General features: G+C 48.9%; 1 protein-coding gene across 1 annotated transcript in view; it reads left to right on the forward strand.

Annotated features, from left to right (window-relative positions):
* EXOC6B (exocyst complex component 6B) overlaps window positions 1-27,689 on the forward strand; it is a 325,352-nt gene that overhangs the window by 50,067 nt on the left and 247,596 nt on the right. The window contains exons 2-6 of the mRNA XM_027660526.1: window positions 1,306-1,471; window positions 8,928-8,975; window positions 9,501-9,591; window positions 9,689-9,734; window positions 12,703-12,907. Of these exons, the coding sequence (XP_027516327.1) occupies window positions 1,306-1,471; window positions 8,928-8,975; window positions 9,501-9,591; window positions 9,689-9,734; window positions 12,703-12,907 (556 nt within the window). The remainder of the gene's footprint in view (window positions 1-1,305; window positions 1,472-8,927; window positions 8,976-9,500; window positions 9,592-9,688; window positions 9,735-12,702; window positions 12,908-27,689) is intronic.

A 27,689-nucleotide genomic window follows, 5' to 3' on the forward strand; every position in this document is an offset into this window, starting at 1 on the left:
TTTGAGGAAGTTCTCTTTTTTTTTTTTTTTTCACCTTTAGCACCAACCAGTGAGTGAGGAAGGCAACGTGGTCACCTTTGAAGGCTTCTACTCCTGGGATCTGGCTTATTTTACACTGAGTTTTAAACAGGTTTAGTGGCATTTATTTGGCATTTTTCTTGTGCATTTTCTTTACATTTATTTGGCATTTTTGTTTTGCATTTTACTGACATTTTTGGGGCTTTTTTTTTTTTTTTTATTTTATTTGCATTTATTTAGCATTTTTGTTTTGACCGTTGGGAATCTTTAACTGAAACTGTCGAATTGAAATTGCCTGGGTAGGTTTTAAAGAATAATAATTAAGTAAATTATTGAGTAAAATTCTGCAGCTTTTAGTCCTGTCTTGGTATTTTTTTCTGTTTCCTTGAGACCTTTGTGGATTGGAGAGGTGGGATTCTCCAGAGCTCCTTGTGAGCACACATCACACCAAGGGATCTCATGACTTGCTGCAGGAGCATGTCCAGTTGGATTCATGGAATTCTAATTCTTTCTGAAGTGCTACTTGTCATTGTGATTAATAATTCTTTAAAAATTTCATTCTTGTTACAGCTCTGCCATTCCCACCCCTTTATCTCTAATTCCTGCCTGGAATCCAGTGTATAATTAATTTGGCCTTAATTGCTGACACAAACTCAGATTCCATAAAACTCACTACAAAAATCCTTTTGGACTGGGAGAAAATTCAGGTTTGGGAGCCAACAGTGCTTCTCAAAAATACTAATGACTTCAATCCATAAAAAATACCTGTATTTACTGTAAAAAAAAAAGGAAAACAACCCCCTGAAACCCCGCATCCTTTCAGGGTGTGACCGGTTGGTCCCTCTGCTTTCTAGAGAAACATTTGATTTGAAGGAGAGAAATTTAGTTTGAGTTTCCACCTTTAAATTTACCCTGAAGCTGAATGAGGGCAGGGTTAGGTGGGATATTGGGAAGGAATTCCTGGCTGGGAGGGTGGGGAGGCCCTGGCCCAGGTTGGCCAGAGAGGCTGTGGCTGCCCCTGGATCCCTGGAAGTGTCCAGGGTTTCAGATCCACCAGTGCTGGGTTGGTTCTCATCCCTCAGGGAACATCAAACTGGTGGAGAGAGAAAGGTCGGAATAGAAACGTTTTCAGGAGAAACATTTTCAAACCTTGAGTTCGGTGCTTGGTTTATAGAAAGAGAAATCCCATCTGTTCCCTTTTAAAGTTCATATTTTGGGTAGTTCTCGTGAGCCTGTGACAGTGACAGACCTTGGGACCTTGACCAAGTGTTGGCATCTTCTCCCCAGGTCTGTCTACGATGGGGAAGAACACGGTCGGTTCATGGAGAAACTGGAAGCTCGGATCCGGAACCACGACCGGGAGATCGAGAAAATGTGCAACTTCCACTACCAGGGATTCGTGGATTCCATCACGGAGCTGCTCAAGGTCAGAGGAGAAGCTCAAAAACTGAAGGTGAGAGAAAAGTCACGGCCTTGGGCAACTCATTTTTGGTTGATCCTGCTTGAGCAAGAGGCTGGGACCAAGTGGCCCAACCTCAACTACTCTGGGATTTTCTGAAACTATGCTCTTATCTGTTCTCTGCATTTTTCCTCTCTTCTTTACACTGTTAAAAAATAAATATATATATATATATATATATATCTCCTCATTCTTCCTGTAGAAATAGGTTGGTCATTCAGAATTTGATAATTATTCGAGCAAACTGGACCAGGGTGGTGCATTAAAAATGTGATAAAACTTAAAGCTAAGCCCGTTATTTGTTAGGAAATGTGCTTTTACTGGGGTGCCTGACCCCAAATTTCTCAAGCAAAAATAGGTCTGTGGCCTTTAAATCTGTGCAGGAATGTGAGAGAAGGGAGGAATTGACCTTTTCCTTGTAGAACTCTATTTGTATTTGTAAATATAATATGTGTATATGTTCCACGTATATAATATATGTGAGATGTGTGGAAAAAGCCCTTTGTAGGATGAGAATGTGGATGAGTGGTGGGAAGGAAGCTGGACAGACTCCCAGGGGAGAAAAGGAGCAGGAGGTTGGAGCTGTTCTACACCTTGGACCAGGTGGGCTTGGAGTTTAAGCTTGGCTTTGTGCCTTAAAATACAAGTATGCCCCAGTTTGGGGAGGATAAAACAGCACATCAGTGATTTAATTGGGGTCACAGGATCTTCCAGATTTTTCTGCCTGAGGCAGAACAGGGCAGGGAGAGGCTCCTGTGCTGTCCCTTTTGTGGCAGCAAGGTGTGACCTTGAGTGGGAAACCAAACCCAAGCTCCCAGAAGAGTCACTGAGTGCATGGAATTGAGTCCTGTGACACCCAAAAATTTGTGGGTTGTCTCCAGGGAGCAGCACAGCAAGACTTTCTGGCTGAGTGGAGCTTGTCCTGTGGTGTTCCAGGAGGATGGGAGACTCTTCAATGGGTATTTGAGAAGCTGAAGTTACAAATAACGAGGGGAAAAAAATACCTCAGAAAAGCAAGTTTTCTGGAAAAGGAAGAAGAATCCTAATTTCAGTGTGCTGACTGTGCTTTAAATACGTTTATTAATTAATTTAAAGCCGCCTCTGGCATTTCCTAACAGGCTTCTAATACCACATACACAGTATCTCCATCCCAGAAATGGCCACGTGATCACAGGAACACCTTCCTGAGGGATGTCCTGAGGTGGATTCATCCAGCAGGATGAGGCCATTGGAAATACCATGAAATAAGTCCTTTTTTTTTCCCCTCCTCCTCTTTTTTTTAAGCCATTGTTTGGAGCCAAGAATTCCACATTGTTTGTTTGCAAAGGCTTGGTGCTGGTTCCCATTCTGCAAACAGCTCCTTTGTTGGTGGCTCACTGGGAAGTCCATCCCTGTCCCCTCAGGATCTCTCTTGATTTCCACGACTTTTGTGATCTATAAAACGGCACATGGGAAAAATATCCCCAGAAAGTTTCTCTCTGAAAGGCTGAGCCCTCTTTTGTGAGGGTTTCCCCCGGGAATCATCTGTGGATCGAGTGGTGAGAGTGGGTTTTGTTCCAGCCATTCATCCTCCATTTGATCTTGGGCTCTTTCTCGGTGGTGCTGGGCTTTGAACAGACATTGCAACCAGCCATGAAATGAAAGCCCTCCCTGTCACACTCCCCCCAGGATGTTTCTTTACTCGTGTGCTTTTGGCTCTGGGGTGTTTTGGGGGATATTGTGTTTGCAGAGACGTCGGTGGTGTTGTTTTAGGAGGGCACAGGCTGAACATGAGCTGGTTGCCTTGCCCTGCTCGTGTGTCACACGACCCTCAGGGTTTTGAGGTTGTGTTTCAGGTGGCCCCAAATGAACTAGAACCTAATCAGGACCCAATCACTACATTTTCTGTCCTAGTTTTTTTTTTTCTTTCCCTGAGAGGACCTGGTGCTGAATTGGGAAGTTTTCTCTCCTCAAACATGAGCTCAGGTGGCCAAGAAGGCCAAGGGCATCCTGAGTGATATCAAAAATGTGGTCACAGTCCCAGGGCAATGACTGTTCCCCTTTGGTGGCACTGCTGGGGCACTTCCAGCCCTGGGGGCAGCTCTGGGACCCTCAGACAGGAGAGACATGGAGGGACTGGAGTGTGTGCAGGGAAGGGAACGGAGCTGGGAAGGGGCTGGAGCAGCAGGAGCAGCTGAGGGAGCTGGGGGGGCTCAGCCTGGAGAAAAGGAGGCTCAGGGGGGACCTTCTGGCTCTGCAACTCCCTGACAGGAGGGGGAAGTCGAGCTCTGCTCCTCAAAAAAAAAGGTGACAGGACAAGGGAAATCGGCCTCAAGTTGCATCAGAGGAGGTTTACATTGGATATTGGGGAAAATTCCTTCCTGGAAAGGGCTCTCCAGCCCTGGCCCAGCTGCCCAGGGCAGTGGTGGAGTCCCCATCCCTGGAGGGATTTAAAATACCTGTGGAAGTGGCCCTTGGGGACACGGGTCAGTGGTGGCCTTGGCAGTGCTGGGGGAATGGTTGGACTGGATGATCTTTTCCAACCATAATGAATTTATAATTCCATGATGAGCAGAGGAGCCCCCCCTGCCATGGATTTCTGCAGGAGGCAACACTGTGTTGTTTTCAGGAGGTGCTGGGTCACTATTAATCATCTATTTATATATATATATATAAAGTAACTTAATTGAAAATACATGGGATGTGTTTTTTAAAAGGCACCTCCTTAATTTATATGATATTTAAACCATAACATTTTTAAACCAAACTTTTTTTTAGGTTTTTTTGCGTTTTCTTACTCTTTTTTTAAAACTATGTTGCCTCACTCTGGTAATTCTCTTTCCTTTTGATTTCTTACTTGGCTTTCCTTTTACTTACAAGGGAAATCTCCATGCTTTGGGATTTTTTTCATTATACATCTTTAATGTTTTCACAACTTGTACTGCACATTCTCCCTCACTGGGGATTGAGCAGGATGGTGGTGACCTGATCTCAATCCTATAAATACCTGGGACTGCTGGGTCTTGGAAACCATGGACCAGTCTGGCTGTTCCATCCCATAAAGGATCCAGTGGAAATTAAAAGTTCAGAGATGGGTTTTACATTAGGATGGTTTAACTTGGAAGACACAGCTCAAGGTGCAAAGGATCCCAAAGTCTCAGGGCTGGTGGCAACCTCAAGAACTCATCTAATCCACCCAATCCAATCCAAGTTGTTCTTGTTTCCCAGAGAAGCTGTGGCTACCCCTGGATCCCTGGAAGTGTCCCAGGCCAGGTTGGAGCAACCTGGGCTAGTGGAAGGTGTCCCTGCCCATGGCAAGGGTGGAGTGAGATGGTCTTTATGGTCTCTCCCAACCTAAACCATTCTGGGATTTAACTGTGTCATTCTTGATGGATTTTTATCCCACCTCTCCAATATTGGCTCTCCTTCCTTCTCTGAGAAACTCTGGTCACGTGGATGAAAAGTCTTTTTTTATGGTCTCCTGCTTAAAAAAGGGATTATTCCTTCTTGGTTTTGTGGAATCACAGGATTGTTTAGGATGGAAAAGCCCTCCAAGATCATCCAGTCCAACCATTCCCCGAGCACTGCCAAGGCCACCACTAACCCATGTCCCCAAGTGCCACATCCACAGGGATTTTAAATCCCTCCAGGGATGGGGACTCCACCACTGCCCTGGGCAGCTGTGCCAGGGCTGGACAACCCTTTCCATGAAGAAATTTTCCCCAATATCCAACTTAAACCTCTTCTGGTGCAACTTGAGACCGTTTCCCCTTGTCCTGTCGCATTTTTTTGGGGAGCAGAGCCTGACCCCCCCCCGGCTTCCCCCTCCTGTCAGGGAGTTGCAGAGCCAGAAGTTCCCCCACAGCCTTCTCCAGGTTGTGGGAATGTTCTTCTTTGGTCTTGTCCTCTGAAAGCCAGGCAGCCCCAAATCCATCCCAGGGGGTTGTGTTTTCCAGGCATCTCATTTTCACTTTCCTTTTTTGAAGTCCTTGCAATTGGTGGGGATTGGGGATTTTTTTGGTGGTAAGTGTTGTCTCTGAGCTGGGGCAGGGAACTGGTCACCAGGGAAATGGTGCAGGAATGTTTTTAGTGGAGGGGGACAAAGATGATGAAGGGATGGAGCATCTCTGGGAGCAGGAAAGGCTGAGGGAGCAGGGGTTGTTCAGCCTCCAGAGGAGACACTGAAGGGACCTCATCCACGTCTGGCAGTGCCTGCAGGGAGGGGGCAGAGGATGGACCAGGATCTGCTCATGGTGCCCAGCAATGGCACAAGAGGAACGGGCAGGAACTGATGCCCAGGAAGTTCCACCTGGACACGAGGAAGAACTTTAACTGTGAGCACTGAACAGAGACCAGAGAGGGTGTGGAGTCTCCTCACTGGAGATATTCCAGACCCATCAGGACACAATGTGCTCTGGGATGGCCCTGCTGGACCAGCTGACCTGCTGTGGTCCCTCCCAGCCTGACCCATTCTGGAATTCTTTGAAGTTCTGAGTTGTGGGGGGGGAGAAAATGAGAAGGGAGCAATTTTTATTGGTTGGTGCATCCAGATGAAGGCAGAGCTGATTAAAATGAGGAGGTGGCTTGGAGCTCAGGGAATCTCATCTCCACCTGTGCAAAACCAAGCAGGGATCTCACTGCCCCAGGGTGTGGAGATGCCCTCAGAGCCCAGCACTGGATTCCCATAGGGATTGGATTAGTCGGGGGAGAATGACTGAGGTGGTGGATAGCAAACCCAGACTGGGAAGTTCATGAGTTGCCAGTTGGAAGGATCACTCCGTAGTTGCTCTCTCTTCCTTTGGGAGGTGGAAGTCAGTGGGATGTGGGTGTAGGACAGGGATGGAGTCGGCGCATCCCTGCAGGGTCACGCCGGTGCTCTTGGGTCCATTCCCAGGATTCCTCTCCAGCACCCTTTACTCCTCTTGCTCCTCACTCTGACACTCTCTAAATGATCTCAGAGTGGTGTTAAACCCCCCAAACCCTACTCTGTGCCACATGTTCCAGAAGTAGATGGATGAAGTAACAACTGGAGTATCCCATAAGCCCCTCTCATGATCCCGGCGTCTCGTCCTTCCCGTGTTCCCACCTGTTGTCTGTCCCCCCTCGCTGGGAGTCTGCCTTAGATTATCAAATCTCCTCATCTGAAAAGCCTCCACTTGGCTACACAGAGTCTGTATAAATAATCATCTCTTTTTTTCATGGAGACTTTAAGAACAAACCAAAACACGACTCGCTGCCCCCTGAAAAAACTCGGAGTGTGCAAGGACAGACGGTCTCCTGACTTTTTTTTTCCTGGAGCTGGGATTGATATGTAATTTTAATAGAACACTAGTACAGCCTTGGCATTATTTTAGGAGCAGTTTTAAATTACCCTACATGGATTCCTTTTTCCTGGTGGGATTTTTCAGGATATAAGCAAATAAAGTAATCTTTGGAAGAGATGCTGCGCTCCCGCTTGTAAAAAATCTCGATACATCATGAAGGAAATGAGCAGTTTTGGCAGAGGGCAAAGAGCCAGGAGAGCTGAAGCTACTGCAGGAGGGGGGAGAGATGTGAGGCAGATGCTGTGGAGAAAGTGTGTGTGGGGAAATCATGGGATGATTCCTCTTTCTTGCATCATGGGAAGCTTAAAAACCAGTGTGGCCGGTGTTAAAATAAGAGGAAACTTGTGAGGTTTGACGACTCTGCTCGTTGAGGCAACACAGTGGGAGATGACCTGGTAGAGGCTGGATCAGTGTGGGAGATCCAGCAGGGAAGAAAATGGATCCTGGGTCAAATTTATGAATGTTAATAGAAAGCTCCCCTCCTGTCTGAACTGTAGTTGCCTTGTGGTGCCCTCGAAAAGGAAGGAGATCATGGAATCATCAAGGTTGGAAAGACCTTTGAGGTCATCAAGTCCAACCATCAACCTGACACCACCACCACTGAGTCATGTCCCCAAGGGCCACATCCACGTGTTTTTTGGACACTTCCAGGGATGGGGACTCCATCCCTGCCCTGGGCAGCTGTGCCAGGGCTGGACAACCCTTTCCAGGATATTCCTGACAATATTCCTTTCCTCTGCCGTTGCTGCTGCTCCTGCACCATCCGCGTTCTGGTGGATCATTGGAGATCACTGCATGACATTCCTTCACTGGGATTAAAAAGTCAGCCTGTTTCCATCATTGTTGAAAAGGAAACAAAGGTCTCAGGTTGTTTTTTGTGATCTCACGCTCCCGAATATCCTTAGGGAGCTCCGTGTCCCAGTTGGTGCTCTTGTCCAAACTCTGGCAAAGGTTTTGCTTCTGGAACAAGCAAAACTCCTGAAAACACGCAGGAATGAGCTCTGACAGAAATCCAGGAGCGACTCCCACCCTATGGTGAGCCTGTGGAAAACCAGGAACCTCTGAGAGACAGAGGCGAGCCTGGAAATGAATATTTACAACTTCAGTGGCTGTGAAAGGAATATTCTATGGGAAAAAAAAGTAGTTTTATGGCTTTTTGGTCTTAGACTGATGCGAGGCACCTGAATCCTGAGCGGTCCTGCTGGATTTACCTTGGGAATTGGCTGCTTTTGCTGGAGACCTGGAGCTGGGCGTGTTTGCTTGGAAGCTGGTGTAGTTTTTTTAGCAGATGGTGTCTCTGTTTACAAACCTGCTCTTCTCTGGGCTTGGATGAGTGTTCAGGAGAATTCCCAAAGTCATTTTCCTACTTGTTGGCCAAATAATGGGTGAACTGCTAATTTTCCATCCTGATGAGTCCAAAAATCCACTTTGTTCTTTCGTGGGTCTTCACTGAGTCACCTCATGCCCGGGGCTGGGAAGGGCTGGACTGGTGGACTCTTCCTAGTCCAGGGAACTGCAGGTTTGCCAAGTGGGAATTCCTTCAAGTATGAGTCCCAACTTGATGGGATAATACAGGAAGAGGGTTTAAGGAAGGAAATACAGCCCCTTTTTTATCCCAGGTATATAAAAATACCTTTTTCTACCAGGCAGGAAAAGGGAACCAGTGGAAGATGCACCTGAAGATCTAAAAGGAAGTTTTCTAGGTGTTTATATAGATATAAATATTTATAGGTAAAGCCCATGTTGAAAAGTTCTTCCTCACTGTGATATCAAGGAGTTGAAATCTAACTGTAATTTATTTGGTGTTGGGAAGGGCATTTAATTCCTCCACTGGCTTTTAAGATGAGAATCCATGTGAGCATCTGGTAGAAAGTTGGATCCATGAAAACTCCAGGATTTTGTGGCTTCCATGCCACAGTTTTAACTCCTGTTGCTTTTTACTCCTCTCCAGTGGCAGGGAGGGAAATCCTTGTATTTACTGCGTGGCTCTTGGCATCCTGTGTGGAATGAACCATTAAACAGCTTTTTTCCATGGAATGGGAGGTTGGGTGAAGAGTGATGGTGTTTATGCACAGTTTGGTTTTATGGGAAAACCGTTGTCCTGATTTATTGATGGGCTTTGTCTTTTCTCCCCAATATTCCTGCAGAACCAAGTGACGGACACCAACCGGAAGCTGCAGAACGAGGGGAAAGAAGTAAGCGATCCACTCATGGAATCATGGAATGGTTGGGGTTGGAAGGGACCACAAAGACCATCTCCACTATCCCAGGTTGCTCCAAGCCCACTCCAACCTGACCTTGAATCCTTGTTTCACCCAGGTTTTTCTGTTGGAGGCTGAGCCTTTAAAAATCCCTGTTAGTTTGGGAAGAATCCCCTTGGGAACGAGCAGCCACATCCTGGCTTTGAGAACCCGGAAAGAGCCACTTGGAGAAGGGAGTAGGGAAGAGATGACTAAAATGGGAAGGGGGAAACAATTTTGTTGGAATTCCCAGGACGTGCTCCCAGGCTGGTGTGTTGATGGCTTTGGTTTTGCTGCTTCCTGAGTTGAAATTCAGGGAACATTTCTGCTGGAAGAACCCAGAGCTGCCTGTGCTCCCTCTTCCAGCAGCTCCCTGGTCTCCCCGGTTATCAGAGCAGGCTTTGTGGTCACCCCACAGTTTGGGTGGTCATGACAAGTGTTTATGGTGTTCAATGGGATTTTTTTTCCCTCTTCCCAAAGCTGATAATTGCCATGGAAGAGCTGAAGCAATGCCGGCTGCAGCAGAGGAACATTTCGGCGACGGTCGATAAACTCACGCTGTGTCTTCCCGGTGAGGAATCTCCACCTGCTCCTGACTTGTGTTTGTTTGAATTCCCAAGCTCTTTGCTTTGTGCTCAAGGCTTCTGTTGTTTTCCTTCTCTTTCCAGTGCTGGAGATGTACAGCAAACTGCGGGAGCAGATGAAATCCAAGAGGTAAATTTTGTGTCGGTTTATGGGTGTTTTATTATTATCCAAACAGTTGTTTTGGGGCTGAGTAAATTCAAGAGGTTCCCAGAGCTTCCAAAATCAGCCTTTCCAGGTTGACTCCTCTGATTTTTGGCTGGTTCTCCTCACAGTCTTGCTCATCCTCTGGGAAATGGGATGGCAGCAGGCTCGGATTTTCTTTTGTGTTAGGTTTTGGAATGAAGTGGATATTCCTTGTTTTTTTGTGGAAGCTCCCTGTTGTTGTGCATGCAATCCATGCATGTTATCAACTAAATTTTATTCTGTGAATGCCATGATGCATAATCTAATATATGCCAATTCTGATATAACCTGAGAGATTCCAATGAATGTGGGTGGAAACCAAACACCTGGAAACATCAGGATGGTGGAAGTTGGGGAGAAATCTTGTTTTGCAGTAGAAATAACTCTTCAGGAGAGTGAACTGAGCTCCAGGGGCTTGGTGTCTCTGAAACCATGAGCTGTAAATCCAGGATTTTCCCCACCCTGCATCTGTTGCATGAAGGATTAAACCATGGCCTGGGATATTTGCTGGAATCCTGGGGGCTGGTTTGTTTAAGCAGCACGGAGCGACTCGGGAGCCCTGGGGGTGGCAAATTGGGCAAAGAGCAGCTGCTGGAAGGAGGGAGGCTGGAAACGTGGCTCCAGCTGGATGCCAGGCAGGGAGAGCAGTGGGATCCCTGGCTGGTGCCTGCCATCCATCATGGGAACAGCACAGAAGGAGCCAGATGTTTGGAACAAGGCGATAACTGATGGGATGAGGGGTTTGTTTTTACACCTCCCCTCCCGCCTCTGCTCCCCGCCGGGGCCCTTGGGCAAACAGATCAGTGGAAGTCCTGGAAGTTGGGCTGCTTGGAGGAGCTTTAGGGAGCTCCCAGAACTGTCCCCCAAGGTCCTCTCTGTCCCTCAGGATGACTCAGGGCAGAGCAGGGCAGGGGGGAGTTTGGCCAAGTGTTTTTAGTGTGTTTATAAGGAACAGAGAGGGGCTTCTCCGCTGGCAGACATGAGGTGGGAGCTGGAGCTGAACACAACCCTGGGAACTCCTGCAGGGAATCCACATGCTGCCCCATTCCCTGCTCTGGATAGCGTTTCCAGGGTCTGCTTCTAAGAATTCCATCTTTTTTTTTTTTTTTTTTGATGTTGGTTCATTTTGAAACAAATAGAAGCTGAAAGCCACATTTAAGGAATATCTGAACCTTGGGCTGTTTTTTTTTTTCCCCTTCTTTCTTTGTCTGGATTTGGTGGCTTCATCCACCAAATGCAGCACAGTATGTGAAGTATTTTTATTTCTGCACCCAGTGTCACTTATAAATCACTTCAGGATGGGCAGCAGTGGGTTGGGTTTTGGGGTTTGGGTGCACAGTCTTGGAGGAATCAAAGGGTTTGTATTTGGGGTGAATAAACCCTGCCAAGTTTCATTCTCCCAAGGCAAACAGAATGAGTTGGGTGATGTTTATAACCCAAAACCTGTGGCCACGAGCTGGAGGTGGAGAATGTAGAATGATCTGATCCCAGAGGAGTGACAAGAACCAGCAGAAGAGATGGAGGGAAAGGTTTTCTTCCCCCATTGTCCAGAATTTAAGGAAGGGACAGAAAGAGCTTTTCTCCCACGGCTGAGACATGTGTGCAAAATGATGGGAAAACCCAAAATCTCTGTCTCCAGAGATTTCTCTCCTGGCTCTGCAGGACTTTGGAGGGATCAGTCTGTTTTATTTCCTCCTGGGTCACTTGTGATGTCCATGTGGTCTCCAAGCAGTAAGAAATAGAATCATAAAATCCCAGAATGGTTTGGATTGGAAAAAAGATAATATAAAGATAATCCAACCCCCTTCCATGGGCAGGGACATGTTCCATTATCCCAGGTTGCTCCAAGCCCCATCCAACCTGGCCTTGGACACTTCCAGGGATCCAGGGGCAGCCACAGCTTCTCTGCCCAACCCGTGCCAGGGCCTCCCAGCCAAGGATTCCTTCCCAATATCCCGTCTAAATCTCCATCTTTCTGTTGGGAAACCATTCCCCCTTGTCCTGTCTCTACAGTTCCTGGTGCAGATTCCCTCTCTGGCTTCCTTGTGGGCCTGAGATGCTTCATGAGAACGTTCATGGATTCCATGGGAGCTCTTCATCCTGCTTGGAGCTGAAAAACCCCTGTAGAGCTGTTCCCTCAAGCAGAGCCTGAGTCTTTCCAGGAAAAAAAAAAAAACAAACCAAAAAGCCACTTCTGACCCTGTTTATCAAAATCCTGCTCCCCCCACTCGGGGAGTGTTCCTGGGATTCAGAGCTGGGAAAGAAATGTCCCCCTCTGGGAGGATGCTCAGAGGTGTCAGGGGATGTGACCCGGGCCCAAACAATACCCTAAAATATATGACCCACCCCATGATTCTGTGGTTCCAGAGCTGGAATTCTTAGTTATATTGACTAATTTCCAGTTAATGTACCTTTTTTGAGGGGAAATGGGATGGAAGTGGCTCCACACATCCCTTCCTTGTTCTTCCCAGGCACTACCCTGCCCTGAAAACCCTGGAGCACTTGGAAGGTGTCCCTGCTCATGACAGGGGTTGGAACTGGATCATCTTTAAGGTCCCTTCCAACCCAAACCATGCCATGATTCTGTGGTTCCAAAAATTCTGAGTTATATTGACTTATTTAAGTTAATGCACCTTTTCTGGGGGGAAAACAGGGTGGAAGTGGCTCCACATGTCCCTTCCTTGTTCTCCTCAGGCACTACCTTACTCTGAAGACCCTGGAGCACCTGGAAGGTGTCCCTTCAGGGACTGGAACTGAGTGATCTTTAAGATCCATTCCAACCCAAACCATGCCACGATTCTGTGGTTCCAGAGCTGAAATTCTTAGTTTTATTGATAATTTCCAGTTAATGCACCTTTTTTGAGGGAAAGTGGGATGGAAGTAGCTCCACATGCCCTTTCCTTGCTCTCCCCAGGCACTACCCTGCCCTGAAGACCCTGGAGCACCTGGAACACACGTACCTGCCCCAGGTGAGCCACTACCGCTTCTGCAAGATCATGGTGGATAACATCCCAAAGCTGCGGGAGGAGATCAAGGAGGTGTCCATGTCAGACCTCAAGGATTTCCTGGAGAGCATCCGGAAGCATTCGGACAAGATTGGAGAGACGGCCATGAAACAGGTAGGGCTGGTTTGTGTGCACACACTCCATGGGGCTTTTTGGGAGGAGGATGGTGGTTCAGTCATCTCAGAGTTATACTTTTCCACTCCCAAGGCAGTAAATTGAATTTTGGAGTAATTTTGCCGCGATTCTTCCTTCTGTGGTTGCTCCCGGATTTTTTTATCCTGATTTTTTTGTACTGTTGCAAAGCGATGATCCGGTTTTCTCGTTGTCTTCTCCCACCTGGAGTTTGGTGTAGGTTCTTAGTAACCTGGAATCTGGGAGGTGCAGTTGGTGTTAGAAACTCGTATTTTCCACTTATCATTTGTGCTGCTGTGCCTGGTTGGAACTGGAAGAACTGGAGACACCAGTGTTGATTTCCCCTAGTTTGGAGTAAAACAGTAGGAGTTCAAGCACTGAATTTAATTTATTTAGCATCTTAAACTTATTTTTAAATGCTGGGTAAACTTGGATTGGGGCTGGATTGCCTTTGCCCAGCCTGTAAAAGATGAACCTGATGAATTGAACATCCCCGTGTGGGTGTTAAATCAGAATTGCCTCTTCCCACTTCTGTTTAATATTCTAGTTTTGAGTTTCAGCACAGTTTATCTTGTCACAGCGGGGGAGCGAAGCTCCCAGTGGCTCTTAAAAGGAACTTTGCTACTTTGATGAAATTCAAATCCACTGGCAGTGAAATGTTACCTCGTATGAGCAGTAAAACACTTCCTCTGATAGTGATGGATGGCTGGGATGTGTTGATTTATGGGAAGGACTCTTGCCATAATTTTTCACGAGATGATAAGGTGGTGCTGTTTATGGTTAGAGGTTCAATTTTCTGTCTTATAAACCCCATCCCAGAGGATTTCTATTAATTGATTTAATTTCCCGTTTTCCCGATGCCTTGTTGTCTTCTCAGCTGCTTTCTGGTATTTTGGGAAAGCAAACCAAGCCTTATATTGTGTCACAGAGGTGTGGGGAGATGCCACTTGGCATCTGAGACTTCAGCAAACCTTTTTAATTCAAACCAAACCCATCTTTCTGAACGTGCAGAAAAACATGCCATGACCTCGACGTGGTTTGGTGGAGCCACAAGTGCAGGGTGGCCGTGGCTGGGGGGGCTCCAGGTGTTGGATTTACCCAGAACTGTTTATAAAACTGCTCTGGTTTTGTTCATTTTGTGGCAGGCAGAGCGTTTTTGGAAGGTTCTTGGTTCAGTGACCTTGGTTGGGCTTGATGACCTTGGTTGGGCTTGTTGACCTTGGTTGGGCTTGATGATCTTGGTTGGGCTTGATGATCTTGGTTGGGCTTGATGACCCTAGTTGGGCTTGATGACCTTGGTTGGGCTTGATGATCTCGGTTGGGTTTGATGATCTCGGTTGGGTTTGATGATCTTGGAGGTCTTTCCCAACATAAATGATTCTGTGATTGCTGACTGGAAAGGAATAGGAGATTCATTTGTTTGGTGTTCAGGCAACGCAGCAAATACACTCTTTAAATAAATAAATAAATTTAAGTTCTCTTAAGGATATTTAGCAATTTTAGACACATGTAAGGGTGCAGATGTTGTGTTGTCTTCTAGTTTCCAGTTTCATGCTCATGGTTCTGGGAGAGACATTTCAACCTCCTGGCCCCTGGTGGCTTTGATGGGTGAGATCTTCCCACGTTTCTGTGGCTGTTTAGGTGACCAGTTTAAAAAAAATTCCATAATTCCCAATTCCTTTTTGGTTTCTTCTGCCCAGAGTTGCTTCTGTAGCTTTGTGTTTCCATCTGTTCTGCATCCATGATCTGCTTCTTCCCGTTCTTCCCGTCCCTCCTGCTCCAGGGGAGAGCTCACGCTCTGCCTGGAGCTCTGTTAATTCTCCACCTCTTGCTCCAAAGGAATCTTGTGGGATGTCCTGCTGTTTTCCTCACCACTTCTGACCCTTCCTCCTCCTCCTCACAACATTTGCCTCCTGCAAATCAGGAGAGGCACTGGGGGGTTGGTGGGAAGTGGCTGCTCCTGCTCTGCCCAGATACGGAAACTGGGAGCAGGGAGTGAAACCAGCTGGAAGTAAAGGGGAGGGAAAAATTGGTTCTTCATCCTGTGGGTGATAGACCTGTGGAACAACATGTGCTCGGTTTTCAGGGAATCATGCAATGGTTTGGGTTGGAAGGGACCTTAAAGCCCATCCAGTGCCACCCCCTGGCATGGACAGGGACACCTTCCACCAGCCCAGGTTGCTCCAACCTGGCCTTGGACACTTCCAGGGATCCAGGGGCAGCCACAGCTTCTCTGCCCAACCTGTGCCAAGGTCTCCCCACCCTCCTGGACAGGAATTCCTTCCCAATATCCTATATATCCCTGCCCTCTGTCTGAAGCCATTCCCCTTGTCCTGTCCCTCCATCCCTTCTCCCAAGTCCCTCTCCAGCTCTCCTTGCCTTTAATTTGCCTACAGACAACACAGGGAATTTTACATCTTCAGTCTCCCCCAAATCCCGCTTTTCTACTGGTTTATGAGAGGGATTTGCAGCCTTGACAAGGGGTTTCCTTCACCCTTTGTGGGAGGAGAGTTGTCTCCCAGCTTGGGCTCCGTGGCTGGATTGTGGATGAAACTCAACTGACCACTTCCACTTCCACGAGCCGACTTGGAGCGATACTGGAATTTGAGCAGGTTTATTCCTGGACAAAATCCACCCCGAGCTGCCCCACGGATGGAGAAGTGAGAGCTGGAGGTTTTGGAGCCCCTGGTTGCGTGGGGTCACTTCCCGTGGCCGTGCCGACAGTGAGGGGCAGGGTCTCCCCTCCCAGGATCGCCGGGATCGCGTCTTGCGTCGCCGGGTCCTTTTCCTCGGTCTGCTGGTTGTGATGGATAACGGCCCTGGAACGGGAGCCGAGCTGGCAGGAGGCCTGGAGAGTCAGGGGAACTGCGATTGGCAGCTCCATCCATTCGGTTTAAATTAGCATCATATAAATTCTTTTAAAATTGTTTGATTTCACCAGCGGGAATGGAAGAGGCCTTGATACAATGGGGAGAGGAAATGGTGTTTTTGTAACATTACAAATCTGAGGCCGACGATGACAAGAGCTGAAAATTTCATTTTGTGATAATCAGAAGGATCTGTCTTGGAGCGCTCGGAGCCGTCGCTGTTTCTGGCCGGGAGTCAAGGATTGGGGGGAACTGGATGGGGGAGAGGTGGATGGGGGGAGCTGGATGGAGGGAGGGAGTGGGATGAGGGAGAGGTGAATGGGGGGAGCTGGATGGAAGGAGTGGGATGAGGGAGAGTGGAATGGGGGGAATGGGATAGAAGGAATAGGATGAGGGGGAGCGGGATGAGGGGAGTGGGATAGAGGGAATGGGATGGGGGGGAGCGGGATGGGGGGAGTGGGATAGAGGGAATGGGATGGGGGAGCAGGATGGGGGGAGCGGGATGGGGGGAGTGGGATGGCGGAGTGGGATGGGGGAGTGGGATGGGGGGAGTGGGATGGGGGGAGTGGGATGGGGAATTGGATGGGGAGAGCTCGGTAGGGTGGGGGGTAGGTGGATTGGGGAGAGCTGGAGGGAAGAGCTGGATGAGGGAAAGCTGGAGGGGGGCAGCTGAATGGGGAGAGCAGGATAAGGGGGAGCAGGATAGGAAGAGCTGGATGGTGGGGAGCTGGATAGGAAGCACTAGATGGGGACAGCTGGATGAGGGGGAGCTGAAGGGGGAGAGCTGGATGTGAGGGAACTGAATAGGAAGAACTGGATGGGGGGAGCTGGGTGAGGGGAGCTCTCCTTGGAGAGGAAGCCCGTGGCAGGCTGAAGTCAAGTGAGACATTCCCGGGGTCAACCGGACTGGAGGGATCTCGCAGCGTGTGGAGAAACCCTAGAGCCTCACTGTACAAACCGATGAGCTCCTTCCCTCCTGTTTTGTTTTGTTTTTTTTATAAATCTGAGTTTTATTACCTTTGGTTCCGGGGGAATTCGCCGCGTTCCAGATCTTGTTCTTAATTACGCGGATGAAAGTGGCCCCGCGCACTTGAACTCCTGCTGGACTTTGGCCCCGTGAACCTGCGTGTGTGTTTTGGTTTTGTTGGTGCAGTTTCAGTTTTTGTTGGTTTTTTTTTTTTTTTCTATTAAGGATCTGAGTCCTGGGCTTGCCAGGAACGAATTACATCTTATTAACACTTGCTGATATCCGGTCTGGGGGGGGGTTTATTATCTCGTTTAATGACTGAAATATGCCGGGCACAGTGCGGGGAGGTCACTTGGGATGGGGCTTCCAGGGCGAGCGCGGTGAGGGGGCCAAGAATAACCCATCCAAAAGCCATTAGTGGATCAAGTCGTCGGGGCAGCCAAAATATCCTCTCGCAGAGATGGAGGCGAGGCAGGAGTTTTATTTTATTGGCGTCGCTCGGATGCGGCGTCGAACTCGATATTTAATAGGTGGGAACCTGGTGTGAGCTCGAAGGGGTCGATGCAGAGTTTGAACAGGTTGGAGTTTCAGCTGTGCTGGTTTGAAGGTGATATTTGCTCTTCCTGCCAACAGATGTTGGTGTCTGTGTCACCTCTGAGCAGTGTCACAGTGAGGTTGGTGTGTCTTTTCCCTCACTGGCAGCAAATATCAACCTGGGGGTGTGAGTGTGGCGCTTAAAAAATCATGGAATGGTTTTAGCTTGGAAGGGATTTTAAACATCATCTTGTTCCACCCCCCTGCCACGGGCAGGGACACCTTCCACTTGCCCAGGTTGCTCCAAGCCCTGTCCAGCCTGGCCTTAGGTACTTCCAGGGATGGTGAATCCACAGTCTCCCTCCAGGCAACAAAAAATGAGGCAAAACATTGCCCAGTGCTGTTCACAACCGAAGTGCTGCTTGGATTTTGGGAGGAATCCAGTTCTGACCGTCAGCTGGAGAAGATGAAGCGCTTCAGAGCGTGGATTAACAACAGCTCCATAGAAAGACAACCATGTCTGTGAAATCAGGGATTCAGATCCAGGGTTTGGATGCCTTCCCACACTTCACTCTGTCCCTGCAGGTCAGAGCTCACTGAGAGCCACTCAAGTAGATCCCAGGTGCCTCCTCCAAGTGTTTAATGTGGCCTCTCGTGCCTACAAAAGGTTTGGACAAAGATTCCTAAATTCCATGTGAGTCCATGAGCTGCCACTGTCTCAGTATAGAAATTTTCCCCGGATCAAAATGCAGCTGGACTTAAAAAAATCTTGTGGATGAGCAGGGAAGGGAAGAGATTTATTTGTTTTTCCCCCAGTTACTGGGCCTGGAGGTGGCAGCTGCTAATAGGCATTCCCTGGGAATGCTGGGATGCTGAATCCAGAGCCACACTAAGGCTGTTGAGCACCCAACTGTGTCCTGCAATATTTTGGGTGTGTCTTGGATTTAAATTTAATTCGGACCTTGAGTTCCCCGAATTTGTGATGATTGGTTTGAGGATGCAAGTTTGCTCCGTGCTACTGGTTGTGCTTCCAACTGGAACTGAATTTAATTCAGTTTACTGGGAGTACAGGGAATAGTTCCGTGTCAGTACCGAGTCCTGAGTATCTGCTGTTTTTTCTTTTTTTTTTTTAATTTTGAAGTAATTTTTAATACGTTGGTATTGTAATAGAAATGATATGATGTCCTTTTTTAAAGACTAAATGAAAATTTGCAGTTTTTAAAAAATCTGGCTTGTGTTTGAGCCGCCCTTCTCGCTTCTTTGCATGGAAAAAACCTGGGTGAACTCGGCTTTCCGGCACGTGGAGCTGTTCCTTGGCTCACTCCAAGTGTGGTTTCAAGCCCTTCCCACGGTTGGATCCCAGGATGGAGTTTTGCAACAGCAACTCTCATCCTGCCCAGCTGCCTCTCTCCCATCAAGTCCATCCCGGTGACCTCTTTTGGGATCTCTCCAAAAGGATGATGGTGGTGATGGGGTTGGGTGATGGAGAGCTGGAGGTCCGTGATTCCTGGCTGTGGAGAGCAGGGGGTGGATGCAACGCAGCTTCAGGATGCTGGTGTGTCCCTGGAGCACGTGAGAGATGCAGGGATGTGTTAGGGAGATTCCAGGTGGAAGGAACAAGGAATGTGGAAGAGAGTTTGGCGTGTGAAGGTTGGACATCACAACAAACACCTTGGCCATTTACTGGTGGTCCCATCCAGGAACTCCAGGTGGGACTCATTCCTGTGCCCTGCACTGGGAACATCTCCTTCCATGAGAAGCCTCCAGGAAGGGACCACATCCCTCAGAGCCTCTGCACATCCCGGGCTGTCCTATTGGAGGTGGATTTAACGGAGCTGCAGGAACACGACGGGCTTTGAGCAGTTTGTTTGGAATGAGGGCGATAAGTAGGACGTGGCATGTGATGATTCCGGAATTATTGGGAAATCCTGCCCCCTCCATGGGCTTCACTTTAAACGCAACCACATGGCCACCCCCTGCAAAGCCACACGAGCCAGTGGACACCAGGACATTTTCCAGCCTCCATCCAGATCCTGCCCGGTGGCCTTTCGATGGCCCGGAGAAGCGTCCCAAAAATGCACTTTGTGTAATGTTCTTAATTATCCTCATCCCTGGCATTTTTTGAGCTTTTCCGTAACCTCGTGCGGCGCATATGGAAATTGTTTTGGCTCTGTTGGCGTATTTGGGAGCAAATTAGATTTTACTGCCTTTCCCGGGATGCGCCGGGCAGGGAACGTCCTTGTGCCGGGTGTCGGTGCTCCGGTGGCTCTCCCTGCTCTCCTGAGGTCACGGGGAGCCCCTGGGTGAGGCTTTGTCTGCCCTGCCACATGGGCTGGACGTGCCTGTGCCAAGTGTGGGCTTACAGGGAGCGTTGGGAAGATCCCTGCATCCGCCGACTCCGCGGGGGCCGTGTTTTTGTCGACCTTCCCGGAGCATCTCCAGAGCCGAGCTTCCCGCTGCTCTGAGCGGCGTCTCGTGTTCCGGGGGTTTTCTTTAACAAGCACAGCGAGTCAAAATAACGCTGTTTATTAAAAGCGAGGGAGTTTTATAGGCTTGGGGTGCAGGCAGGAGAGGCTTTGGAAAGGCCAGTCTGGTGACTGGGTATGCAGGGAGTATTTACACAGCGGGGTTGGGATAATGGGATGGTGTTTTCTGCTCCTGGGCAGGTTCGGGAAGCAGAAACTTATTTTCCAGTCAAATTCAGTAACGAGACCTTGTTAATCTTTGCTCCTGCTGTTTGTCTACTTGGGATATTAAAGGATTAGGAGAGGAAATGCATCTTCTGGGGCCGTTTGGATTAGAAGTCTCACGGCCAGCGACGGTCTGGGCTTGCAGGTTTTTGGGAAGAGGCTCCCAAACCCAGCTGGATGAAGTGGGATGTCGTGTCCCAGTGGAGAAATGATTATTATCCAGGGGTTATTGAAGAGCGGGGTCGCTGTGAGACCTCTGTGAGCTCTGAGGTGCCTTCGAGTGCCTTGGTATAAGTATTGTCAGAAGCTTTGCAAGTGTTTACACCCATCCTCTTCCTCCCTGCTGAGGAAGATGGATAAACAGAGGGAATTCTCTTGGGCACTTACCCTCAGCATCCTTTGCTTCACCTCTTTGAGAATCTCCTTGAGAAAATCGGTGAAAAGGTTTTTGTTTCTCACTGGATTCGAATCACAGATGGATCTGTAAGAAATCACTATTTTTTCATTAAGCCTTGGCCCCAAACCCTGTTTTTTTAACGGTGTGCTGAGCAGCAGCTCGATGGAAACCGGACTAATCGCTTGACACTTGCTGTTTAATTTGGAAGCTTTTTGAGACAAAGCCTCGTGAAGTGTCTGCCTTTGTTAACTCGACCCACCCGCTCTTCCCGTTCAGTCACAGAACCAGGAAGGTTGGAAAAGGCCTCCAAGATCATCAAGACCAAGCTTTGAAGTTCAGAAGCGTTGAGTTCTCTTGACTCAGCGGATCCTGGTGGGTTCTGGAGATGAGGTGTGAGGTACCCCAACACCAGTCTGGCCAGAGACACGGAGGTGGAGTTGGGGGTCTGTCACCCAGCGGTGCCTCCTGTAGGATGTTCTTCCTGCGAAGACATGAAAACTGAGGGGGGAAAAAAGGAGGAGGAGGAGGAGATATGAGCGATTCTGAGAACTGGAAACGCTTTTCGAAGTGGCTCCTGAAGGGAAATGTCAGGCCAGGAGCTTGAGGTTAAATGTGATCCCTCGGCTTCCCGGCGCCGTGGGAGCGGCGAGGCCGTGGCAGCCGGACAATTTGGGGTTTAGCAGCTTGAGCTGGGGAGGAAGGGGCAGCTACCTGATGGGAAAAGCAGCTGGAGGCACGGGGATCACCGAGGGCGTCCGTAGGGGTGGCTGGGAGGCCAGGACACATCTGGGGAGGTGCTGAGGGCTGTGTGCAGATGGAAGCGCGTTTCTGTTCCCCGGCGCGCCGGGGTCGAGCTCCTTGTGCTTCCTGGTGCTTTCACTGCCCTCCTTCCCACATCACATAATTGGAGTGCAGAAGTGCTTATTGTCAGAACAGAACTCTTTATTCCCAGCGTTTCCTGGCTTGCTGGGGAAGGTTTCACTGTTTATTTAAGAGGAATTCTGTGCCTTTAAAATTTATACGCCGTAGGAACTTTTATTAATAATTGGGTATTCCTCTGGATTCTTTTTATGACCTCAAAAATGAAACTGCTAAATCATGGCCCTTTTTTTATTTCAGCATATGGATGAGTAATGGCCACGGGGACTGTGGGATCCCCAGTAGCATATCCAGAGTGTTCTGTGGACATAAAATCTAAAGTTTAACTGCAGGGCACTCGTGTGCTGGACCAGCTTTTTATGTGGTTGCCTTTCAGACCTTTCTAAAGACTTGAAATCTGGAAATGTTGCTTGAAATAAATCGGTTATCTCTAAAAAATCATGGAATGGTTTGGGTTGAAAGGGACCTTAAAGGTCATCTCATTCCAACCCCCTGCCATGGGCAGGGACACCTTCCACTATCCCAGGTTCCTCCAAGCCCTGTCCAACCTGGCCTTGGACACTTCCACCTGGTCTTGAACATCTTCCCAGTGTCATGACAGATGATATAATTCCCAAGGCAAAGGGAAAGCACGGTTCCAAGCTGAGGAATGAGCATTCCTCTCTCCTTTAGAGCCATCAGGAATTCCTGTTGTGCTGGTTGCATTGGAGCTGGGAAAAGAGGGGCTGTTAAACTTCTTTTATTCTCCCTGGACTGCAGACGTTCAACACTCCAGTTTTCACTGGTGTTCTGCTGGTTTTAATTCCTTAGGCTGGGAAGCTGTTGAAGGGAAGGTGCTGCCTGGTGCTCCTGTGCCAGCTTTGGAAGTGAGACAGCATGGATAGATCTCAGACTAATAAACTGAATTCTGGGCCTGCTTTGGCCTGTCACATGTGGGAAAGGATGTGGAGGAACATGGGGGTCTGGGCAGCACGGGAGAGGTGATGGAAATCAGGCTGAGCTCAAAAATCACTGGGAATTGCTCCCATCGGGATGCTGCTGCCCAGGATGATAAATTCCTCAGTTTTCATTTGGTTGTCTCAGACCCATTGTAATGTAGCTGCTAATAAACCTTTTAAGTGGACTGATTTTCCCCGTATTTTTCCTTTTAAAAATTCCTTGGGTGGTTTCTGTAACGGATTCTTGCGCTGCACGTGGTTGGATCTCTCTGTACTTCTCCAGCTGGTGAATTCTTTTCCCCTGTGACTGGTGGTGTGGATGTGGAGGAGAAGCTGAGGAGGTTTTGGGAATGTGGGAGTGTCACAGTCATGGAGTTATGGAATAGTTTGGATTGGAAGGGACCTTAAAGCCCATCTCATTCCATGGGCAAGGACACCTCCCACTGGACCAGGTTGCTCAGGGCCACATAAGAGTCTTCAGGTGCCTTCGCCTGGAGATGCCAAACAGTTGGTGGATGTGGCATATCCTTAGGGATGCCATGGAAAAGGTGCTGGTGCTCTGTCCAAAGTCACACTTTGGGACCCAAACTTCAACCCTTGCGTGAGCTGCACCGACCCAAACGACCGCCGCCCCTCAAGTTGGGATTTTGACTTTCTGTCCAGGCAAGCAAGACTTTATCCTTGAAAAGAATGGCTGTGAAACCTCTTGTAGCCAGTCCCCTTTAGGGGAACATCCTTGCCATGGAATTCCTGGGGGGACTTTAGAATTCCAGCCCTCCTTTTTGGCTGCGAGCGATTGGGAAGGGAACGGCTCCTCTCGGGGAACGACTCGTGTCACCGGGACAGTTCAGTCCTGGGGTTGCTAATGAGATGAAAATGGGTTAATATTAGTAGGGCTGGGGTTGGTTTTTTTTTTTACAGTAGAGGTACAATGGTTCAGTTTTCCGAGAGGGGATGGAGCGGAGCCGGGCTGCCTGCCCTTTCCCTGACACTCCGGAACAAATTGCAACCGGGTGTCTGCAGAAATCACCGAGTGAAATCCTTCAGCAACCCAAGACTTCCCTTCCTCCTGATTTTTTTTTTTTTTTTTTTTTTTTTTTGAAGAAACCCCAAACTCTGCTGACAGGCTCAGGTCATTTAAGCCTCTCGACATATTCTTCTAATTCGCATCTACGGCAAATTTAGACCAGCTTTCGTTTCGGGGGAAAAAGGCACTTCAGCCACTCCAGGACAGCTCAGCTTTGTTTCCCTTCCCTGAATCTTGGTGGACTTGGGCAGGTTCCTGTGGGGACAGGGAAGGGATGTTGGATATCCCAATTTGTTTGATTTAGGAGCCTCCATCCTCTGTGAGCTGAGCGTGGTTCACCCCTGAACCAGAGGGTCTGATAAAGGCGCTGGTTAAATGTTTGAAGGCTTGATTTTAGTGAGAAATCTGAATTTTTTTCTTGGATGAGAGAGAAAAATCTGGAACATGTAACTTACAGGGTGTTTTAGCCCTGCAGGATGGATGGATTTGTTGTTTGTGCTGGCTCATGTTGAAGCAGGAAGGTGGAAATATCACCTGGAGTTGTTCTGGTCACCAGAGGTTGGATCCCCCAGAGGATGGGGACAAACTCCAGAGAAGAAATAGCACCTTAAAAATAAATAAGGGGGATTCTGGACTGTTATACTGTCACTTGTAAATGCTATTTTTTATTGTTGGGGGCTTATTTTCGGGTGGAAAACATAGTGGTTAAATAGTCTCCTTGTGCTGTAGGGAATGATAAAAAAGGCACAACAGCATCCAATGGTTTGGATTGGAAGGGAATGTAAAGATCATTTAGTGCCAAAATGTCCCTGCCATGGGCAGGGACACCTTCCACTAGCCCAGGTTGCTCCAACCTGACCTTGGACATTTCCAGGGATCCAGGGGCAACCACAGCTTCTCTGCCCAACCTGGGACAGGGCCTCACCACCCTTCCAACCAGGAATTCCTTCCCAATATCCCATTTAACCCTGCCCTCTGGCAGTGGGAAGCCATTCCCTGTGTGCTGTCCCTCCATGCCTTGTCCCCAGTCCCTCTCCAGCTCTCCTGGAGCCCCTTCAGGCCCTGCCAGGGGCTCTCAACTCTCCCTGGAGCCTTCTCTTCTCCAGGGGAACCCCCCCAACTCTCCCAGCCTGGCTCCAGAGCAGAGGGGCTCCAGTCCCTGGGAAGTGTTTAGTGAGCCTTTACCATGTGGTGTTAGTTTGGGTCTAGTTTTTATTATTTTATTATAAAATTAAGATTATTTTACAAGTGGATGGCAGGTACTGAAGCAGGAGCTTGGCTGAGCACCCAGACACCGTGCAGAGACTGTGTGTGTGTGAGACTGGGAATAGTCCAAATCCCAAATTTATCTATCCTTTTTGCGGGTTTTGAAGCCTGAAACATCAGAGGAAAGTGGATATTAGCTATAACTGAGCACCTATATTTTGGGAGGCACAACTCTGTGTGTGTCTCCTGTCGTTACACTTCTGGCTCCTTCCCGGTCACCTCCTTTCTCGAGGAAGGTGGGAAATGAGCTAAAAACTTGTGGAAGTGCCTGAGGGATGTGGATGCTTGGTGGTACCTGCTGTTCCACCTCTAACTCCCTTCAACCATCAAACAGCTGGTCCTTGTCCCATGGACCTTCCTGGGACCGTCAGCTGGAGTTGGGAGCTTGTTTTAGGGTGGAAAACATTGGAACAGGGAGGATGTTCCATGGTCCAGTGTGGCTGCTTTGCCTTGCAGGTCACTTTGGTTTCCAGCAGCCCTGATTTTTAGTAGAATCTCAGGTTATAGCTCTGAATTAATTCACCTTTAAGAGCCTCAGCTGCAGTTTCTCTAAATAAAGGTTTACATTTTTATAACTGTGGCACAGAGGGATTCCCAGTGCTCCCCGTTCCATCTGATGGTTCCCTATGGATTTTGGCCTTGAACCTTCTCTCCCTGAGTTGTAACTTCACCAGTGAGAATTTGTAGTAGAAAATTCCTAGCAGCAGCAGTTCACTTTGGAAGACTGATGGATGAATTCCTTGGCTTAGCAATTACTTTTATATGGAGAAAGCCATGGAGAAACTGTGGCTGCCCTTGGATCCCCAAAGTGTCTAAGGCCAGGTTGGATGGGGCTTGGAGCAACCTGGGCCAATGGAAGGTGTCCCTGCCCATGGCAGGGGGTGGGACTGGATGGGCTTTAGGGTTCCTTCCAACTCAAACTGGTCTGGGATTCTGTGATTCCCTGAAAAAGCTGGAGAAGAGTTGGTGTTTGAGGTCAGCTGCTGCTTCAGGCACAGGGGACTGTGGTCTCACTTCTCAACAGGGACTTACTGATCAACCAATGGATGGTGTTGGGAAGAGACTATGGAAAAGGAGCAACCCTTTCCATGGAAAGGGAGCAGTACAGACTCCAGCTGTAATGGGGTTTTCCCCATAATCCCTGTTTGAGGGCAGGGTTTGGCTTGTTTGTGTTGACCCCAACAGGAGCTGGTTGGAAACTGCTGCGTCCTTCTGTCCTTCCTTTGCTTCCAGTTCTATTGAAATCCTAATCAATGCTCACAAACCCTTGTGTTCCCTAATCCCTTCCCACTTTTCTGGGTGAGATGAGCGGGAGTCTGGGATTCCAGATAAGGAGCTCCTGCCTCTGGCAGGGCTGGGAGACGCTGCCACTTACAAGGTGCAAACAACCTCATCCCTCCCCACCTTCCAGGGGGGCCTGACGGATGCTGATGCTCCGCTTCAATCCCCGACCTCCTTTTTTTTTTCCCTTCCTCAGCCCCTCTTAGTGCTGTTTGTAGTTGTGCTAAGCCGTAAAACAAGCGCCCTGGGAGTTCTCCTGGTGAGCAGACAGCAGTATAAACAAACACCCCATCCCGTTCTCCTGGCGCTCCAGCCTCGAGGAGTCTTGTTTCCAGCTCTGACCCCACAACCTTTCCTCTGGTTGGCAGCCTGCTGGCGTTGACAGTTGGGATGGTTCAGCCAGAGTTGAGGGATAATTGCTGGAGGAGCTGGGATGTGTTATTCAGCGGGACCCCCTTGAGGCAAAGCTTTGAATCTGGTGCACATTTCAAAGCCCGTGTTAAACTCGATGTGATCCTGATTAAAAGCGAGGGCTCCGGGGGGAGTTGGCAGAGCCCCCACGATTTCATCCGCCAAGCGACAGGCAAAGAAACGTCTCTCGCTGCAGCTCAGGGCTCCGGGACTTGTCTCGGCACAACTGGGCTTGGAAAAGGGGGGAAGCCTTGCTGGGATGTTCTTCCTATACGGCGCAGGCACCCCCCAGCACTTACGGGCCCTGTGTGAGCCCCTGCTCGTGTGGTATTTTCGTTGAAAGCCTTTTTATTTTCCAACCCATATGGAAACAATCCTGCCTCCCCCCCTCCCCACCTCCGCGCCCCGCCGTGTCCTTCAACTTCAGGTTTCCACGGAGCAGATGGAAAAAAGCGAGGGGATAAATGGAGGCAGGTACTGTCAGAGCCTGGCTGGGGCCGGGGGAGCGGGATGGAAGTGCCAGCTCCGGGATCCAGAGGGGTGGAAGGAGCTCTGGCACCTCTCCGGTTCTGTGTCCTCAGGAGGATGTGGTTTGGTGTCTCACTGACAGAGGTTTTATTTAAAACCTGTGCATTTTGGTGGTGGGTGTTGACTCACCTGTGCCTTAGAATCCCTTAGAATCCTTTAGGTTGGAAAAGCCCTCTGAGATCATCAACTCCAACCATTCCCCCAGCAGTGCCAGGGCCACCACTAACCCGTGTCCCCAAGTGCCATGTTCTCACTTTGAAATCCCTCCAGGAATGGTGATTCCACCACTTCCTTTAGTTGCAGGCTGGAGGGAAAATGTGGGTCCTGGTGTGTTCCCGTTGCTGCTGTCACACAAATCCTCTGTATCCACAGCACCTCCAGGGCAACTCTTGCTGTCCCAAGCCTTTCAAAACTCAGCAATTAGGGAAAAAAAGCCTCTCCAGAATGGATCAGGATGGATGGGAGCAGCCTGGTAACCTGTTGGACATGGGCCTGCTGGGCTGCAGGAATTTTCTCCAAGTGTGCAGCTGGAGGGGTAGCAGAGGGCGAGGAGCCTTCCTGCGCCTCGGTTAAATTTGGGAAGGGTTTAAGAAGCAGTTGTAGGGAAAAAGTAAAACAGGATGCTGGGAAAACAAAGAGGAAAAGCTGGGAAATGTAACATGTGAGAACATGTTCCCTGTGTGTGTGTGTGCGACGCTCTGGATTGGTGACACAGGTGGGTGGAAAAGCAGGAGAAAAGCAGGAAAGTGCCTTTAATTTTTGAGGTAACATCTACTCCTGTGTGTAAAGAAGTAGGAGAAGGATGTGCCCGTGGACATGGTTACTTAAAACATCTCCCTAAATCCAGGAGGCCACGGGAGTTGTTCTTTTGTGTGCAGGTAGAACTCGTTTTCCAGCTGCTTTCCCGCTCGGCCGCTGATTTCCATACACCCCATGCCAGCTTTCGCCTTTGTTTGCCCATTAAAAACAAACAGATCCT

This window comes from Corapipo altera, unplaced genomic scaffold (assembly GCF_003945725.1).
Source record: "Corapipo altera isolate COAL_440 unplaced genomic scaffold, ASM394572v1 295, whole genome shotgun sequence".
Classification (NCBI taxonomy): Eukaryota; Metazoa; Chordata; class Aves; order Passeriformes; family Pipridae; genus Corapipo; species Corapipo altera.